Here is a 21,233-nt window from a genome sequence, read left to right as displayed (position 1 = left end):
TTGGCCACGCCTCCGGACTCCAGCGGTGCTGTGAGTCTCCGAGGCGAGAGGCCCTCCTTAGTCCCGCCTCCAACCTCGTTCGCCCCACCTCCCGGCCAGGCGGCTGCGCCTCCGAATCTCCCGTCCGCGAGGCCCTCCGAGACCCGCCTTCCGCCTCGTCCGCCCCGCCCCCGGGCTGCCCTCAGCGCCGCCCGATTGCAGTTGTGGCCTCACCACAGAGGGGGCTTAGCCCAGACTGAGCGCGGGTCCCGAAGCCACGCGAAGATAGGAGGCCGTGGTTCTCCTCATCCGGGCCATGTCGGGCTGTCACGCTCCGGAGGGAGACTGCGGCTCGCGGTTCTGCGGCGCGCAGGTAGGGGCGGGGCCGGGAGGTGAGGCGCTGGTGACACGCGGCGGCGGGAGCTGGGCCCCGGCCCGGGGTGCCTGGGCCCCGTGCGGACGCGACCCCGCTCTCCGCCGCCTCGGCTCCCCAGGCCGACCCGAGGCCACGGCCCCGCCGCGGTCCTGCTCCCGGGGTTGGGCTCCGACGGCGGGCGCTGAGCGCCGGGCGCCAGACACTTTAAAGGGAAAATAACGGAGGAGAGCGTCGGGCATCTTGAGTGTGTTTTGAAACAACTTTTTGGGGGCAATAAGGCCAAACTAGGCAACGGGAAGCACTGAGTGGAAATGAAGCTAAGACTGTTTGCTCTCGAGCTTATTTTCTGCGCCCTTGGCGACCAGCCCGACGTTTGGCAGGCAGTAGGCGCTCTGGAAACGGTGGCCAGATCGGGGCCGCGCTGCAGTAGCCAGCGCTTTCCCGCTCTGCCTGCCTCAGTTTAGAGTGATTATGGGATGATCATAGAAGCTTTCTTCCTTGAGCAGGAGTCAAAGGAAAATCCACCCTCGGGCTGCATCTGCTTTTCATTCACTGGGTATACTCACCAACAGTTTTATGGAACACCAGTGTGCTCAGGGATACAGCAATGATTAAGACAAATGGCCTGGCGTCTGGAGGAAAACTAGACGAATAAACAATTACAATACAATGTGAGAAGCCCTGCTTCAGAGGCAGGGAAAGCCCCCCCACCCCAAAATTAGCCCTCTTATTCCCCTTGTTATTCTTTCTTAGGACTGAAGGTCCCAATTAAAAAGTAGTAACACATGGGAGATTTTATTGCAAAATACTTGTCAATCTCGTTTGAATAAGTAACTCCCAGATTACCAAAGACGACTGTGAGGATGGAATGCTGGACAGGGACAGTTGGATGGGAAGGGGGGAGACATTGGATACAGGACAGGTAGCTAGGCAGGTGTGTGTGGCAAGTGAGGAAAGGAACCTGTTAGTAGAATGTTGCTAAGATGTTTCAATAGCCCATGTGTTAATGCCCCAGGTAAATAAATCGTGGTGAAATAAAATCTAAAAGCAATCCCTTTATCAAGGGATCTGAGAATAGACAAAAATTCTCAAACCAAACACTGCCGACAGACAATTCGGTGAACAGGCATGTTTAGTTCACTCGTTGTTTGTAAAAAATTTGAGCCCACCTTTCAAAATGGAGAACACTTAAAACTTTAGAACATCTGATGGCATTGGGCTTGTATTCCTTCATGGGGTCTAGATTGAGCTGACTAGTGACTACCACCTAAATGTGCTTGCCAGGTTACCACAGCTCCACCACTCACAACAGATTTGCATATGCACTTAAATAAACCACTTCTGTAAGCTTGGTTCAGCCCCTGGGCCACCAGTTTGTAACCTGTGATATAGGACTTTTCTTAATGTAGATGTGATCTTAATCCAGTCAGTGTTTATTGAACAAAGCACTGTGGTAAGTGTATCGCTATATCAAGAGCATGTTCCCTGCCCTTCAGGGAGCTATGCTTAGCTGGGAAATAAACCAAGAACTACTTCTATTTTTTAATTATACCTTACCTATCACAGTGTCCTATATGTGTTAACCCTGAATAATAAATATTTGTGCTTTGATATTACAGTAACACAAGGTCTTCCAATATCCTTCCCTCTGTTTTCCTTGACCTCATCAGATCTCCACCCTCCCCTCCACTCTAGGAACCCATTCCCACGGCCATATCCTTCCCCGCCCAACCACTACCTCTTCAGCCCACACTTTTTTGGGTGAAGGATTTTTCTTTTTTACTCATACAGGTCTCTGTGTGTAGCCTCTATCAAGCCTCTATCATAGGATCCTCCATCCTGTATTACAAATAATTGCCTTTACTTAAATGCCTCCCACTCAGAATCCCCAAGAGATGGAGGGGTGTCACTTGACATATACAAATACTATTGAGTCCTACTGCAGCTAGCTCCTAAGCACCTCATGGCAGCCCCCTGAGGAGCTTCCCTTCACATTACCTTAAGTGACCATCCCCAAACCTCACCATCTCACCCCATCCTCTCCTCCAAGCCTGTTTTGAAGATGACTTTGCCTCCAAAATCACAAAGAAAATGAAGCTATTAAGTGTGAACTTCTTAACTTCAATTTCTTCCTGTTACCACCTACGTTATAATGTGAAGGTTAAGAACAAGACATCTAGAATCTGACTGCCTGTGCAAATCTTGGTTCTGCCAGTTGCCATCCGAGTGGTCTTGGACACATTAATCTTTCTTAGTGTAACACAGTTGTTATAAGGATTAAGCTAAGTTGTGCATATAAAGCCTTTAGTATGTGTTATAAAACAAGTATTCAATAAATGTTAACTATTTTTGTTATTAATTGTATTATTACACATTTTCCTGCATCTTTCTTCTTCCTCCTGTCTAAGATAAATACCTCCCTGGTCTAATTCCAACTGCTCTGTCTCAGCAAAGATTGACCTATTTATTAGGCTTTTGTTTTCCTATGCCATTAATCTCTCCCCTTTCCCTAATTTTACCTTTTAGCGTGTAAAGAAAACTCTGTGTTAACTAGTTTCCCCTTCTGTTCCCTATCCAGCCTTTCACTGCAACACTATAGAAAGAGTCCTTAGAATTCTCTGCCTTTCAGTTTTATTCACTTCTTCACCCACTGAGATCTGGCTTCTACACCCAGTCTATTGAAACAATTCTTACTTAAGATCATGGTTGACCTAATTTACAAATACAGTTGGCCTAGCAAAACCCCAGCCTAAGATGAACCCTACTAACTATGGTTTTTGTGATTGCACTGAGCTGCATTCCTAGAGAAAACTACACAACTACACTGACCGGCCTTGCTTCATCTTCAACATGTCAGCCTCAGATTGACACTTAACACTGCCCAACAACCATCCTGGGTTTCCCCAGTACTTTACTGTCCCACTCCCTGAGATGACTGACATATACCTTTTATTATCTTTTCAAGCCTCCCATACCCTGTGCTCACATTGTTACTCAGCTGATGACTTTGTTTATACTTAAGAAAATAGAAGACATTGGATATGAACTTACCTTCTACCACAAAACCTACCGATCTGCCTAAACCTGAACCCGTCTGCTCAGTTCTCAAGATGGAAGAAGCCCAATCCCTCCACTTGTGCCCAGGATCTCCCTCCCCTCTCACATCCAGAGGTTGTTTCTCTCCCTCTCCCTGTCTCTCCTACCATGAATCCATTCCCTCTCAGCAAGACCATTCTCATCAGCATGGCTTCCAGGCCCCTGCAAACTCATCTGTGCTTTCCTTGTCAGTACTCTGCTCAGACCACCTGGCCTTTTTTTTATTCCTTAAACATGTCAAGCACTGTCTCACTCCAGGGCCTTTACATCTGCTGTATTCTTAGGGTGGAGTGCTTGCTTTTCCCCAACACAAAACCTTGCATGTGAGGGGCACCTGGGGGGCTCAGTCAGTTAAGCATCTGCCTTCTGCTCAGGTCATGATCTCTGAGTCCTGGGATTGAGCCCCGCTCAGTGGGGAGTCTGCTTCTCCCTCTCCTTCTGTCCCTCCCCACCTTGCTTCTGTTTGCGTGCACGCTCTCTCTCAAATAAATAAAATCTTAAAAAAAAAAAAAAACCTTGCGTATGCAAACACACTTATCACACACTGTTTTTTTCACACTTTGTAGGCCTTAGATCCTCAAGTGCCCAGAGAGGCTATCCTTAACCACCTCAATCAAGTCAATCTCTGCTATGTTTCTATAAGTTCCTAGTTTGTTTCCTTCTTCCTACCTATTATAATTTATTCTTCTCTTTGCTTTTTCAAAACTAGCCTCCAGAATGTAAATTTCTTTAGTGCAGGGACTTGGTCAAGAGTTCACAGCCAAATTGCCAGGAAATGCTTGGCATACTCCCACTGTGCTTCATTAAGACTTAGCTCAGCCATCCCCTCCTCTCTGAAGCTTTTCCCAACTCCTGCTCTCTCCCACCACTAGCTCTGCCCCCCCAAGCAGTAGCTTCTTTGGACTGTCTTGTGTTATGTATTGCTTTGTCCTTTCATAACTTCTTTACTAGATTGTGAGCTTCTCAAGAGTAAGGATTTTTATCTTACTCAATATTCATTTTTTCAGGGCTTGCAGTAAAAGTTTGCTGAATGAATGAATGAGAAGGCTCTATAATACCAAAGGAGAAGTATATAAAGCAAATGCCGTGGCACAGGATTAGAGGAGGGAGTGATCATTTCCTGCTGGGATGATGACAGAAGGAATCCCAGGTGAAGTGGGTAGGGAGTGTGGTATAAAGGCCTACAAGCAGGAGTCTGATAGCTAGAGTTGGGATAATTGAAAATCCAGCATGAGCATTAACAGTGCAAAGAAAAAAAGATGCACTTGCTTAGCAAGAAAATATGTCTTAGTTAGCTAGTGCTCCATAACAAATACCCCAAAACTTAGGCTTAACACGCAAGCACTTACTGTCTTACAGAGTTTCTGAGGATTAGGAATCCAGGAGCATTTGGCTCAAGGTTCTGGTTCGGGGTTGCTCATAAGGTGGCAGTCAGACTGTCTGCTGGAGCCACTGTCCTCTCAAGGCCTGACTGCAACTGGAGGGTCCGCTTCCAAGCTTGCTCACGTGGTTGTTGGCAGGCCTCCATTCCTCGCTGATTTTTGTCCATACACCTCTTCACCACATGGCCTTCTGCGTAGGCCGAGTACCCTTACCACATAGCAGCTGGCTCACTCCCCCGGAGCGAGTGAGCCAAGAGAGCACCCAAGACAGGAGCTGCAGTGCTTTATAAGCTAATGTCAGAAGTGACCTACTATCACTTCTGCCCTTATACTGCAGTCTGTTGGTCACGCATGCCCCCATACAATGTGAGAAGGACTACACACCAGGGTGTGAATACCAGGAGGCAGGGACCATTGAGAGCCATCCTGGAGGTTGACTACAACTAGGTTGAACAGAACTGAGAGATTTATATAAACATAAACTGAAAGAAAATATTTGAAAAGGTAAAGTGGGGCAAGAAAGCAGAAGGACTTAAGTAACAGACCATGGATGTGGCATTTGTGCATTCTGTGATTGGAGGAATGGGGTTCAGTGATCAAAGTAGTATATTCTTTTAGTACCAAAAGGAGAATGGAGGCTAAGCTAGAGAAGAAGGAGAGGAAGGAGAAATTGTGGGCAAGGAGACTAAATAGGGAAAGATAACCTTATTCCTCCCCAAATGTGAGTCCCTGAAAGAGTTTTTACTCAACTGTTGCAAAATAGAAAACTCAGGATAATGAAAAAGTGAATTTCACAAAATTAATGCATTCAGTTTAAAGGACTACCTTTTATTCTGAGATGACCCTACTTTTTTATGTTAAAAATGCATTTTTTTGAAGAAGGTGATAGTAGATGGTTAAATGTAATAAATGTTCTAACTTGGCAACCTTATGACAGTCCCTAAAATTTAAACAACAACAAACTGCTGGCCTATCTAGGGAAGTCTGGAAATCACGGATACAGATTATTAACGTAAGGAAACTGATACCCAGAAAAGGTCACTGACTTGCCTGAGGGCACTCAGCTAGTGGAGGGTCAAAGCTGAAGCCAAGCTTCAGGTCTTCTCATTTCTTCTAGGCACTGCTCAGCTGATGTGAAGAAGAGTTTTTAAGTATGGCGAAGGCGAAAGGGAGAAATAGGGCTCTGAGTGGAGGTGAAATTGCAAAGAAAACCAGTATGCACAGAGAGGAGAATGAGACAGAGAGAAACAAAGCCCAGGGACTGAGAAAATGCTGACAACGTGGCTGTGCCTTCATCTAGTCCCTTCCTCAGGCCAGTGTCAAGAATTTTGAAGGACTGAAATGAGCAAAAAAAGATCACTAGGTGTCTTAGGGCCATCTTGGAGCTATTGTGCAATCCTGTAAACTGTAGAATGCTGACACAGTGCAGATGATTATTGGTCATAGAAATGCGAGCTGTATTCTGGACATTCAATTTGTTGCTGCCTGGAGGATATTGTCCAGTTTTTCCTTATTTGTAAATCTAGGATTCATGATTACTTTATAGGGGTGTGTGTTTTGCATTCTCTTTGGACACAGTTGTATCATCTTTCTGGTTCCGTCATTAATAGATGGGTTAAATAATGTCTTTCACACGTTTATTTTATAGTTGTGTGAGAGTCCCCCAGGAAAACCTCTGTCCAAGCAGTACATGTCTCTCTTATGCTTAAATTGAAAGAAAAGGTGGGGGAGGGGATTAGTCATTGTTGGCTGTGAGCAGGTGTCTCAGTGACAGTAGAGTTGATTTCCTTAAAACAACTGGATTGAAAAATTGGAAAAATAAAGTGTTGGTTCAACTGCTTTTTAGACTTTAATGTTTTTAATAGACACAAAATACTGTTAAATGTTTCTCCCTCACAGTATAGGACCTCTACTGTAAGAAATTGATTATAATCCATCTTTAGATACGTCCTTCAACCTTCTTACTCTGAAAAGCCAGACATAACAGTAACAGACAAGTAATATTATTGACATTCAGGGGAGAAGTAAATGTTAACTAACCTTTTTCCTTCTTGTCTATTCTTATTGAAATGTATGTTCTGATATTTACTTCCTTACCATTCTGAACAATTTAGATGACTGCATTTTACCCAGTATATCTGTTAGTTCCCACTGCTCAGTGATTATTTTCCTTGAAATTGTAATTTTGTGGGTTTGAACAGTTGAATGAAACTTTATTAACAACAGCTGCCTTATCATTGTTATTCCTGTAGCACGAAGCGGGCTAATTGCTATAATAACTCAGTACTGGAAAAGACAAAAGGGAAAGGGGAGAGACCCATAATAACAGACCATTTTCTATAACGTTTGCAACTTGCTATGCAAATTGATGGTTTTAAGGATTGGAAGACTGTAGGAGTCTTCTCATTAGCTGTACTTTAATGTATAATTAAAATATCATTTGTATCACTAAAAAAGGAAATAGCAAATGACACAGGGCATGGATAATTCTGGCTAGATTTTGTAAGGACAGATATAAGGAAAGCCAACACAGCATTCTTATTATTCTTAATTCAAGAATTCTTAACACATTAAGAACGGGAAGGAAGGTAAAACTCCAGTTATAAAATAAGTAAGTCACAGGGATGAAAAGTACAACATAGGGAATATAGTCAATAATATTGTAATAACATTATATGTTAACAATGGCAACTATATTTATTGTGGTAAGCATTGAGTAATATATAGAACTGTCAAATACAGTATATTGGACACCCGAACTAATATAACACTGAAAAAAAATGGGAGGGAAACTAACATTGACTGTGTCACATATTGTCCTGGATGCTTTATCTTCATTATTTTCTCTTTTTTAAAAAAACTTATTCATCCCATACCTGGAAGCCTATAGCACTGTATCTCATTTTAACCCTCATAATGTTTTCATTTTATGGATTAGTAAAGTGAAACCCAAAGTCATATAAGCAATAAATGGTATAATGTAGGTTTGATTTTATGTCCATTAACTCCAAAGCCTGTGTTGATTCAGAACTTTAAAAAATGTTAACATTCCCATGTTCTTAATTTTATATTTTGAAGTCTACTCCATCAAATTATCATTTATAATAAAATACAATGTATATGTAAAATATTAACAGTGAATTTTGGAAAACACCATAATTTCCGAAAGCCAGTTAAATACCTGAACATTTGGTCTGTTCAATAATCATCCTCTTTGGACTCAAAGATGTTTTTCCCATTTGCTCAGTGCCAAGATTTATCTAGGCAAGCTTCCTTGGTATGCTTTTGTGCACAGAGGGTCTATGTCTTGTTCACCCTTACCTGGAGGGTATAGCCCGTTGTCTGGTCTCAAACCTGTGAAGGGATTTTTCTATCAGGTACCCCATTCTGAGCACATCCTGTGTTTTATCTCGTGTTTCTAGCTCACCAGAGTTCTGCAAATACTTTCAGGGAAATTACGACTTCAGAGCTTCCTTCCCAGGTAGATTCACCCTGGTTTCTTTTATGGATACTGTCAATTTCCAGCCAGCTCAGCAATTTAATTTGAAATGTTTTTAAAAAATTTATTCAGCATTTTTAGTTGTTTTCAAGTTAAGAGTAGTATTTCATACTGCCAAAAATAGAATTCATTATATTTCTTTATTACTGTTTTTGTTTTCATTAATTTTCATTTTAAAAAATGGGGGAAACATTGGTTTTTTTTTTTCCTAAAGAAGTAATCATTAAACTTAATAAAAATAAGCTCTTATTTTAACTTGACTTACTGTGCTAATCATTTCACAATATATACAAATATCTACTCTTTATCCACTAATATAATGTTATATGTCAATTCTACTTCAATAAAAATACATAAAGCTCAAAATTTATCCCAACATGCATACATTTGTTCCTGTACACACATATCTTCATAAAAATGAGCCCAGAAAGTATTCATTGTGATTGCTTCTGAGTGAGTCCTTTCCATGTTATTTTCTTGAAATTATATTCCATAGTGAGTAGATACTGCTTTTGTAATAAGAGAAAACAATGTAATCACTGGAAAAAAGATTTTAGAATAAAAATAAAATTGAAGCCAACACAGAATATGAATACATAGCTGTCGTATGTATATCATGACTTAATTGAATAAGATGTTTTGTGTAAAGAAATTCGCTGGACAGACGGAATCATGTTCCTCTCAGCACTAGATACTATTTCAGCCATTGCAATAGACACATATATACTAGGCGTTTCCCCACCTTGTTCTTGCAGCCTGTCCCATAGTGTTGGACTAAATGGCCCTATTCTGAATAATTTCAGGTTGCCAAAATAACATAGTAGATCCACCTTCTAAACATTAAAAACAAAGTATGTTTTGTAATAGTTTTTTCCCTCATGGTACCTTCTCTATGGTAGATTTTCTTAAACTTCCTTACATTGGCTTTTTAAAAAGATTTTATCTATTTGAGAGAGAGAGAGAGAGAGAGCACAAGTGGGGGGATGGGAGAGGGGCAGAGGGAGAGAGAGAGAAGCAAACTCCCCTATAAGCAGTGAACCCCTCACCCCATGTAGGACTCAATCTCAGGACCCTGGGATCATGACCTGAGCTGAAGGCACATGCTTCACCAATTGAGCCACCCACGCACCCCCTTACATGGGCTTCTTAACAGAGATGTCAGCTAGAAAAGTCACTTGATAATATAATATCTATTGGAAAAAATCATTATCTTCTTTTTAAGGACAAGGAACATCCAAGATACCTGATCCCAGAGCTTTGCAAACAGTTTTACCATTTGGGTTGGGTCACTGGGACTGGAGGAGGAATTAGCTTGAAACATGGGTAAGTTTGGGGCTGATTTCATTTCTGGGAATTGTCCATATAAGTAGCCCAATGAAGAGCCTAATATGTGTTATGTCTAAAGAACACCTGGTGCCCAGTTTTATGTGATACTGAAAATATTTAGTTTCTAAATGGAGAAATGAATAGTTGCATAACTGAATACTTGTGCAGAAATTGTAGATACAATAAATACCTAAGGGTTTAAGAACCACAATTTCTAATCAGAATAATTTGGTCCTCAGTCTTCGGAGTACCAAAGTTAAATAACATGTTGCCAACTATGTTTATATGGCTGGAATTAGAAAAGGTCCCCTCTAGGTGGACAGGATTTGTTTTAAAGGTTCAGAGACATATTTTAAAAGTCACTTAAATACAGATGACGAACCATCAAAAATACTAAAAAAATACATTTTATTAAGTCAAAAGACAGGCAATATGCCTTTCTAAATGCATCATGTGTCATCACTAATGGACAGCACCTGCTGGTCTTTGTTGCTCAGAGGACAAAACAAGAGGGACTGGCTGAAACAGAAGGAATGAATATTATTTAATTGTTCATGATATTTATTCAGTGTCTTTCCTCCAAGAAGATGAAGTAGTACATAACCTAACAATGAAAATACAGGTTGTGGAATCTCATTCTTTTCAGTGTTTCCGGAAGAGGATGAATTTTTTTTCTCCTGAAATGTTTTAGGAATAGTATTGTCTGGAGGCTGAATGTTAAACTGAGTAACTTGATTTCTTTATCCTAATTCACTTTCTTTAACAAAATTGAGTTACTGTAACACCTGTATGATACTGAATATATACAGTAACACCCCCTAGGAGGCTCCATTTCCTAGAAAGGAATGGAGCGTAAAATTTAATCAGAACATCTAGAACAAAAGGGGTTTTTCAGCATTCCACAAGATGATGCCAGTGAAATTTCACCTGCTTCAAATTACCAAGTAACTCACGGAATATTAATTGAACTGTGGGCAACACTAGGGGGCTTTAACTGTCGCAGTTACGTGTATAGGGATGCCCTCTGTCTGGAAGGGTCATGTTCCTCATGGGACATCGTACATCCTCTGTGCCTCCTCTCTTACCATCACCCCGTGTTCCTGTGTCATTTCAGTACTTTGCCAGTTTTCAGGTGATTTTGCCAAAACTTCCAAGTTGACCTGTTCAGAACAAGGCCCTAAGATAACGTTTTCATGTATCCACTTAGTTGTGTTCCCAGTAATTTGGTTTCTCAGCTGTATTTATGATAAATCATACTCTAAACATTGCCTTTAGTTAACTGCTTTTTATTCGCATATGCAGAAAGTTTATGTATGTACAAAATAGAGCTTTCTACCCAGCTGAGTTACAATAACCATTTTCTAAGTGGCTCTTTTAAAAAACAGCCACATTCTTTATCATAAAGACATAAAAGACTGTGTTCTTTCTAGAAGAATTTTGTTAACCCATGCACTGAAATTGTGGGTGGTCACTCTAAAACACTCACTGGCACCTTTTAAAATTAAATGGTTTTTACAGCACTACAATCAATTTATGGGGACATTGCATCATAAGCAAAAAATGCTTTGCCCTCAGTTAGATTCTTAATGGGTAAGGAGCTCCTCCTGGAGGTCACAGGTGGAAACAACCACAATTTTATGGCATTGGAATTTTATTTGTGCTTTACAGAGTAAGATGGGTACTTTGTAGGAAAACGTCCAGTTTTTTTCCTAATATTTAAATGACTTCATAAGCCCCCATCATTAACTTTATCCACTGTGTTATTCTCGTGTTGTTAGTGAAATTTTGCTTTTCTTTGTCTGAAGCTTAAAGCAAATAAATTTGGAATGAAGGATAAACCCAATAGATTGTGTTTGGGAATATAAAATTTACTGATTCCAAGGTTTGACTGATACCATTCTAGATTATGCTACTTGTGTGTAGTCATAAAAGATGTATATAAAAGATACCTTAAGATCCATATGAGCGTTAAATCAGAAGGAGGAAATGGAAGACCAAGAAAATGACAGTAATCATAAGCAATTCCAAGATACCCAACAGCCACTGTGTTTAGGTTGGGTCATTATCATTCACATTTAGCATTTCCTGTTTTCATGGTATGTTATCGTCGTGTGTCAGAGACACTAATCCTATGGCATGCTATTAGAATGAAAATTAATCAACCCATACTGTAGACAAGATAACTGAGGCATATAGTAAGATTTACATTTTTTAAAATAACTAGACAGTAAAAAAAAAATAGAAGCAACTGAACACAGATATATTATGAACTCTTGAGTTTTGTCCTCTTCCTTACCAAATAGTTAAAGAGCAGAGAGTATGGAGAAATAAATTCCAAAACTTAATGCCTTCAAATTCAAAATGCTTTTTGATTGCAGCTTACAGCACCAAGTAAAGACTTCACTTCTAATCTTTGGCATATTTCCCTCCTAAAATAAAGGCTCTATCATCTTCCTATTTTTATCCAGATAGTTCCTTCTTTGTAGGTGAAAATGTATTTTTTCCACAATCTATTTAGCTAATCTTTTAATTACCCAAGGTGATCAGTCTAAACTGATTTTTGTTTTCAGAAAGGCAGCAATAAAAACAGATTTAGATTACCAAATCATTTGAATAAACAGAATACCCTGGATTTTTCCACTTTGTAGATGGATTTTATTTACCAACAGGCTGTTTTGAACTTATTTGGGTCTGTTCCCAGATTGCATAAATTTCTCCACACACAAGACTTACCCTACAAGTCCACTGACTTCGTACCACACATGATTCTCGAAATGATTCCATGTTACCCAAGGACAAAAGATTTGGATCCCTGGTATTTGCAAAGGGCCCTTTTTTAACAGTATGATCCCTACCAATTCCACTGATTCCGGAGGAATGCCACTCCATGTTTTCTTATGCAACAAAGCCTTACATAAAGCGAGCTATGTCATTGTGAAAACAAATGATTGGATATAGCTTGCTGTGCTTTGGATTTCTCTCCCATTTTCAGGCATTTATTTTGTATACCTTAGTTTACAAATGGACCCTTAAAGAAACTTTCATTTTTGTCAGTTACAAATCTATAGGTTTATTAATAATCCCAACAGGATTGATAGCTTGATTCAATATAGGCCATCATCCTCATTTTCACTAGGGAACAGTTAATATTCAGTGTCTCTCTATCCATGGCTCAGGGGCAAAAGCTGGAGCGTGCAGGTGCTGGGATTTCCTTCATTTGTATGTGGCAGCTCTTAAAACCCTCTGGCAGCAACTGAAACTGATAAGGACCTTTAGAGAAGATTTTGAAATTAATTTCCAAATCAAATTTGAGAGTACTTTCTTTTTTTTTTTTTTTTTTAATTTATTTATTTGAGAGAGAGAGAATGAGAGAGAGCAAGCACATGAGAGGGGGGAGGGTCAGAGGGAGAAGCAGACTCCCTGCCGAGCAGGGAGCCCGATGCGGGACTCGATCCAGGGACTCCAGGATCATGACCTGAGCCGAAGGCAGTCGCTTAACCAACTGAGCCACCCAGGCGCCCGAGAGTACTTTCTGATAAATGGTATATTATAGCATCTCCCTTAGCACAACATTCTATAACAGAAAGATCTCCAGATGTAAGCATGCCTTTTATATTTTTAACTTTCCGCAGTTGTTTTAGCTTTATTACCAAATATTTTCACAAGAAAGATATGCTTTTCAAATAGGAAGCATATATTCCACCCAAAAAGTAGCTGTGTTAATGCTGTAATTTAATAAACTGTCCAGCAGGGGTCCCCGAACTTCATGTTTTATAAGAAGAGCATTTCAAGCAATAAAATTAAACTTGATCCCTTGTAAGACAGAGATCTACTCCTCATGAGAATATTTTCTTCTGATTGGATTTTATAATAACTATTCCATGTATAATAAGATAAACTGCTTACTCATGCTTAAAGATGCTAAAGACTTGTGTTTTCACAGTTGTATTTCCCCTAACCAGATAATTCTGATTACCATTGATTTTGCACAGTAAAAAGAAATAAAGAAATATATATGAAAACTATCAAAATTTTACTTTGTCACCAGCATTATAAAGACATTACCAGTAATTTGGTATTCTTTCTATACAGCATATACCATTAATTAAATCAAGCAGCTTTCTGTGTGACTTGATTTATAAAGAATATTGATGATTGGACTGCAAGAATACACTTGTCCTTGGTCAAAAGCAGAAGAGTAGAGTTAAATAAATGCCAATTTCTTTATTTTGTGTTACCAGCAATGAAATCTACATTGCTCCTTCAGGAGTGCAAAAGGAACGGATTCAGGTATGTTAAAGGGATCCTTCTTAACTCCAAGTGCCTTCTCTTCTCTACTTGACTACTGTTTTGTGAAAGGGAATTAATTTTAAAAGTTTTAAGGGGGGGTTATAGTGTTATAATTTAAATAATCAATAAACATTTGATAAGTAACTATTAACCATTTTTTTAAGGTGATTAAGTAATCTCCATGCAACTAATATGTTTTGAATTCTCATTCAACCTCTAGAGGACACAAGGGAATAGTGCAATCTTTACAAAGTGATTATAATTTTGCAGCATTATAGCATTTTTATCAGGCTAGTAGGGTAGTCACATTGATAGTCTCAAATGGACCAAACTGGCTCATATTTAACAATAGCAAAGCTATTCCAATCTAAAGTTATAAAACTTTATTTCAAATTTTTGAGAAGTCTCATTCCATATTAATGCTTAGGAGACTCAAAAGCTAGTTAAAACAAACATCTAACACTTAACTTCTAGCTAAGGCATAATGCTTCAGTAATGAAACATTTAGATTGTAGTTTGTAATAAGCCCTGGCAAGGGAAAGTCACAAGTTGGAAGTATGCACGCACTACTAGGAAAAATCTGCATCTGCTTAACTGCTTGAACTTTAAAATAATATACCTTATTGAGGTGAACATTTCTGAGTATCAGTTAAAACGTTTCTCAGGAGATTAGAAATTCAACTCTATATTTTTCCTCATATCATGACATATAAAAAAAGAACTGTAGCACCCATCTCAAAATGATGATTTCTTTGTATAGCTTCTCTGAAATATAATTGTGAAATTGCAGGGAAAATCTAAGAAGCTACATGAATGAAAATAGCAATATTATTACATACATACGAAATTTTCCATATCAATTGTTTCTTCAAATTCTAAAGGAAGAATTTTAACTCTCGAGAATATTTTTATCAGTAGAAACATTTTTTTATTTCTCAAAATGGCTTAAAGAGTTTCAAAGAGAAACTACATATGGATATTTAAAATAGGAGTTAAATATGCATACATATATATTAGCACACACAAGAAAAGGGACACTTCTAAATGATATTGTATAAGCCTTTTTTTTTTCTTTTTCCCCCCTCTGTAAACAGCCTGAAGACATGTTTGTTTGTGACATCAATGAACAGGACATAAGTGGACCTCTGCCGTGTAAGAATCTTAAAAAAAGCCAGTGTACTCCTCTTTTCATGAATGCTTACACAATGAGAGGTAGGCAGAAAATGGGTTGAACGTAAAGAATATTTGCTACAGAGTAGATTCCTTAAATAATTGTAATTATTGTTGTAGTTAACATTTCTTGAATACCTACTATGTGTAAAAACTTTAAATATGTTGGGGCACCTGGGTGGTTCAGACGGTTAAGCGTCTGCCTTCAGCTCAGGTCATGATCCCAGGGTACTGGGATCGAGCCCCACATCAGGCTCCCTGTTCTGTGGGGAGCCTGTTTCTCCCTCTCCCTCTGTCCTTCCCCCTAGCTTGTGCTCTCTCTCTTTCTCTCTCAAATGAATAAATAAAATCTTAAAAAAAAAAACTTTAAATATGTTAACACATTCAGACCTCAAATCAGCCTAGTGGAAGGTCCATTGTTACTCCATTTTATATACCAGAGGACAGAGGATCTGGGAGATTTTCCTAAAATAAATAGCTAGTGAGTATTGGGGCCAGAATTTCAACCTAGTATGACTCCACTAGATTGTCAAATTGACTAAATACTATATTTACAATCAGATTCCCACTTCTAGTTTAGAGTTAAACCTCTGGGAACTTGTAGTAGAAGTAAGTCAAATTATAAATGAGGGGAAATTGTGGCCTTTACTTTAGTAGGACTGGTCCTCTCTTTTTTAAAAATGTACTGTACAAGGAGCGCCTGGGTGGCTCAATTAAGCATCTGCCTTCGGCTCAGGTCATGATCTCAGAGTCCTGGGATCGAGCCCCACGTTGGGCTCCCTGTTCATCAGGGAGTCTGCTTCTCCCTCTCCCCTTGCTGGTGTGCTCTCTCTCTTTCTCTCTTAAGTGAATAAATAAAAAATCTTTTTAAAAAATGTACTGTACAATAAAAGTAGGAGTCTTATTTTAATTCCCAGAATTTGCAGTAGAAAATCAGGCTGGAAAGGTTGAACTTAGAGGACAGCATGAAAATAGAAAATTATAACTGGCTCAACCATAGCAATAAAGGCATTAGAACCGTGCTTTAATATAGCCACTGAATGAAATCAGGATTGAGTCTGTGATCATGCTATGTTCTGTTCCTGGACTTTGTCAGCTGCTCCTGAGAGGGCAAAACCTCAGCAACAGATTCTAACAGAATGAAGCCCCTTTCCCAGCAAAAAGCTAAATAAACTTCCAATCGCAAAAATAGCCATTACTGAACTTTATAGCATACAAATCCTTTTTAGGTAAATCCATTACAATTATACCTTAAAATCCCTACCACCGCTTATGCTACCAAGACATGGCCTGCACTATGAAACCCAACTCACTGATTACGGGTCACACTGACCCCGAAGTCAAATCCAAGTGCTGCCACAACTATCTGTGAACATAGACAAGTTATTTCACATCTCCAAGCTCCCCACTTCCTTGACCACCAAGTTGGGGAGAGAGAATTTCCGTCTATGGTTGTCGTGATGACTTAAGAGCAAGAGGTAACATATAAAGGGGATTTGCCCAGTGCCTGGCACAGAGGAACCCCTAATTAAATGGTACCATTTTGACTATGGTCTCCATGATTATTACAGCTGTACTTCAGACCATCTAAAGCTATTTCTTGAGCACGTGTGAAGTATTGTGCATTGTCCTGATGCGGATAAAGCTTAAATGCCTTTTACTTTCCAGCTTCTCTATTACCATTTCTCTCTTCCTCCCTCCCTCCCTTCCTACCCTCCTGTCTATTGCCACCTTATGATTCCATGCCAAGAAAAACAAGTTCAAAATCATATACAAATGTGATTTATTTATATATATATATACACACACACACACACATATATTTATATATATTTCTTTAAAAGGTAACATTTTGTTTTCACTGAGCATGTGACTTTTTTTTTCTTCCTCCAGGAGCAGGTGCAGTGATTCATACCCACTCAAAAGCTGCTGTCATGGCCACCCTTCTCTTTCCAGGACGAGAGTTTAAAATTACCCATCAAGAGATGATCAAAGGAATAAGGAAATGTACTTCAGGAGGGTATTATAGGTATTTTTTTCTATTTTTGCTTAAGTAATTTGAAAAGTATTTTTCTGTCTTTTGATAAAGAAGCTACTGATCTTTCTATGCCTTTAATGAGATGTTGTGGGATCTACGTAGCCCACTTACTATTATTACTATTATACAGAATTCTTCTCAGTGACACAAATCAGATGCCTCCCCTCCTCCTCCCCTACCCCAACTTGGTAAATTATTAGTAACACGAATAATGAAACATTTGTCAGAGTAAGGTGAAAAACCCTTGGCTGAGCTTTCTATAGAGACAGAAAGATTATGTTCCGTATGGAATCACCCAGAGAGCAAGATCCCCTCACCTTCACTAGGTCTCCGGGAAGCTTCAGCCCTTACTGAAGTTTCTACTTCATCTTGATTTAATTTAGTATTTCTAGAACATTTTCGTATTTATAAAAGTTGTACACTTATTTCAATTAAGTAGATCTCTGTATTTTTATAATTTTTCAGTATGGAAAGTGGCATAGATGGTATAGAACCTTCTAGATAAAATCAAATAAATCCACCAGCCCACCAAAATGTAGAATTATTTGCCAATCTACACGGGAAGAAACGTGTTCTCAGTGCTCAGGTACAAGCTAAGTATTTCATTTGAACGTATTGGCATTCTTATTTCTGAGCTTATTAATTTGCTAAAGGGCCTGATTCTACCTTATCTAGCTTAGAGGAAATGGGTGCCAGTTTTTCTAAAGTGTTCTGACAGCAATATCTTATTGTTACTCCACGTCGTAGAATGTACAAGTTTAAACTAGTGTGTCAAGAACTTACTATGATTTAATTTTAGTTAATATTTATTGTATGCCTGCAGCATTCGTTAGCACTGTGGAATACCTATTTACAAAAGTTAAATGTTTAAATTATGAAAGTGTACATACTAAAGAAAATATAGCCCCACACTGCCTTTTCCATTCTGGATCTTGAAGGAGAGGCATTATGTGTGCTATTAATTTCCTCAGCACTTGATTCCTTTGGTGAAGAGATAAAAGTAGGTCGGAAGGAGGTGTGAACAGCTGCCTAGAGGAACAGCACAGTAGAATTCCACAGCCTTCGGAATTCTGGGGGGAAAGGAATGTCATGAATGATGTCATTTCTTATGCACCATAACATACACATTTCATATATTATTTTAAATGTTTCAGAACTTAAAGAATACAAACTTTTTTGCAATGTCCTTTGCAATTCTCTTTGAGCCTGGAAATCAGTAACAGGGTCATTATCACCACTCAGGAGGCAGAGATATATCTTTTTATTTTTTTAAGTCCATCTTGAAAAACAAAAACTTTCAAATACATACCTAATTCTCCTCAGGGGAGGTTCCCATATGTAAGTGTAATTGTCCTCTCTCCTGGCAGCAACACGCCGGTGGTAGAGTGAAAAGAACTATTTAATGATCAAAGGACCATCCTGGCTCTGTTCCTCACTTAACTCAGAAGGATTAGTGTTTTGTCTGTAAAGTGGGTGATCGGATTGAATTTCAGGTCTTATTTTGCTGTGATACTATTGTACCCCCAAAAAGATGTCTGACTATTCAGTATAGGCTCGAGGGAGATACATGTTTGTGATTCTCTTGGCCAATATTAGGAAAGATTTGGGATTAGCAATTCATTCCTTCCATATTTAAGAATATTTTTTAATTACTTCTCTTTTACTTAAATGAAATAATAAGGGGCACCTGGGTGGCTCAGTCATTAAGCATTTGCCTTCAGCTCAGGTCATGATTCCAAGGTCCTGGGATAGAGCCCTGCACTGGGCTCCCTGCTTGGCAGGAAGTCTGCTTCTCCTTTTCCCACTCCCCCTGCTTGTGTTCCTGCTCTCGTTGTGTCTCTCTCTGTCAAATAAATAAACAAAATCTTAAAAAAATAATAATAATAATAAACATCTCCATACATGAGAGCTACTTAACCTATACCTGTCCTAAAGTTGCAACTTTTGATAAAACTATACCTAGAACTTTTTTGTTGTTACGTTTGGCCATTACAGAGGTAGTAAAAAAGCAGATGTTACATTAAAAGGCAAGAGAAATCCATGTAAAAGGGAAAACATGTCCAAGTTCGACATGAGCAGGAAGGAAAACGCTTACTTATGCCGATTTTATCACATGTATTTCCCGAAAACAAGATGGAAGTAAAAGAATTCTAACGCCACAGACTTGAGAATGTTCTGAAAATATTATCACACCATTAAGAGTTATTCCCAGAAGGTTCTTGCTATCCCGGTGCCACAAACCACATCTGTATTTATTTATTTGCCTGAGACACTTTGGGGTCTTGCAGAGATAAAAGAAAAGGATTTTGTATCTTTGGAAAATTCATACTTAATAAGCAGTTAAATTGTTAATCCTTTCTATGCTTCTGGCTATCCGATCTATCATTTCCCGTCTCCTGTTGAAAATACTTTGATTGTCTCTGCTTCAAGGAAATACTTGTATGATCTTGATAATTTCTTTCTTAGGTTTTGGTATCCTATACAAATTTCTGCCACTTATACTTAGAATAATACCTGCCAAATTCCCAAGACATCTTTTGATACAGCAGTTTATGCAAGATACAGAATAACATGCAACATCTTGTCCATAATTTGGAGTGGCTTTCAGAAATAAAGAGAATGTCTAACTGGTCACTTGAAAAAAAAATTATAAACTTTACATATGAATACGTTTGTTTTAATGGGGAAAAAAATGGCTTGTTTTGTCCTATAGGTATGATGATATGTTAGTGGTACCCATTATTGAGAACACACCCGAGGAGAAAGACCTCAAAGAACGAATGGCTTGTGCGATAAATGAATACCCAGACTCCTGCGCGGTCCTAGTCAGGCGTCATGGCGTGTACGTCTGGGGAGAAACCTGGGAGAAGGCTAAAACCATGTAAGTATCAATCACAGGACATTTGGGACAAATCACCACACTGTCAATGTGAAAGGGAATGGAGTATATTTTATGATTTGAAAGGAAGTAGGATTTTGTGTGTGTGTGTGTTATTGGTCAGATTGGTTTAATTTAAGTAGCTTACTAGGTCTAGATATTTGATTTGTATTATGTATTCATTTATTAAGAAATATTTATTGGACAAGCTATGATTTGGCAAGGCGCTATGCACTTGACAAAGAAGGAAATACAGATCTCATTCTCCAAGTTTAAGGCTAGAAGGAAGAATAAAGCTAACCCAAGTTATATAATGATTTGCTACACTTATTTCAAAAAGTGACACATGGTAGAAAACTTAAATTTATGTAAGTAGTATATTTTAAACTCCCTTTTATTTCCTGAGAAGCATGTAATATGATTGCATGATTCAGTAGGATTCCTTTCCATGTTTTAATAATGCTGGGGGCAAAAGGAGAAAAATTTGGCCTGGAATTGAGAAAAAAAAAATGCACGAGGAACAGGGTTGGCTTGATAGAGAGGAGAAATGTGATTGGTAGGATTGGAGAACTCTGTTTCACTGAGACCTTCAATTCTTTGCTTTTTCTTTTATAGGTGTGAGTGTTATGACTATTTGTTTGATATTGCTGTATCAATGAAGAAAGTCGGGCTGGATCCTACACAGCTTCCAGTTGGAGAACATGGAATCGTGTAAGACAAATGAAAGTTTAATGATATACACAGACAAAGTTTATCTTGATTATGACTCAAAATGAAACTCGACTATTCTTTTTAATGAATTGAACATTTCCGTGATACTATTAATTTGTCACTAAGTGCTGAAGATGACCACCCTGAATCTGTTCGGACATTGGACATTATTTGCTTATATTCTTGTAATTTTAAATGACAGTGCAGTGGAATAAAATATTTCATAATGAATGGTTTTTTTTAATGTTTACTTTTAAATCCTTAACAGCAAAATATTCTCCTTTAAATTCCTTTCTTACGTGTACTCCCAGAGAATTCCTCTTATTCTTTAAAGTTACTGATAATGTAGACTTGATGAGAAAATTTCCATTTGTTATGAAATGAGCATTTTCTTATTTTAGTATTGGCATCGTAACATTTATGTGAAAAGTTAAGGCCAAATGTATCTCTCAATGTTGATGTCAAAGCAATTATAGATTTCCCCTATA

General features: G+C 38.7%; 1 protein-coding gene across 1 annotated transcript; it reads left to right on the top strand.

Annotated features, from left to right (window-relative positions):
- Window positions 1-117: 117 nt before the first annotated feature.
- APIP (APAF1 interacting protein) lies at window positions 118-20,974 on the top strand. Its single transcript, XM_032414542.1, has 7 exons — window positions 118-352; window positions 9,555-9,655; window positions 13,900-13,948; window positions 15,043-15,160; window positions 17,012-17,147; window positions 19,870-20,037; window positions 20,650-20,974. The coding sequence occupies exons 1-7, from the start codon at window positions 296-298 to the stop codon at window positions 20,747-20,749; spliced, it is 729 nt and encodes a 242-aa protein (XP_032270433.1). The 5' UTR covers window positions 118-295; the 3' UTR covers window positions 20,750-20,974.
- Window positions 20,975-21,233: the final 259 nt, after the last annotated feature.

This window comes from Phoca vitulina, unplaced genomic scaffold, assembly GCF_004348235.1.
Source record: "Phoca vitulina isolate PV1807 unplaced genomic scaffold, GSC_HSeal_1.0 scaffold16, whole genome shotgun sequence".
Lineage (NCBI taxonomy): Eukaryota > Metazoa > Chordata > Mammalia > Carnivora > Phocidae > Phoca > Phoca vitulina.
This window is presented reverse-complemented; position numbering and strand designations above follow the sequence as displayed.

Coding starts and splice junctions, on each gene's coding strand:
- APIP (XM_032414542.1), top strand. CDS start 296: ATGTCGGGCTGTCACGCTCCGGAGGGAGACTGCGGCTCGCGGTTCTGC. Junction 9,656..13,899: donor GGAATTAGCTTGAAACATGG/GTAAGTTTGGGG, acceptor TTGTGTTACCAG/CAATGAAATCTACATTGCTC. Junction 20,038..20,649: donor TGGGAGAAGGCTAAAACCAT/GTAAGTATCAAT, acceptor TTTCTTTTATAG/GTGTGAGTGTTATGACTATT.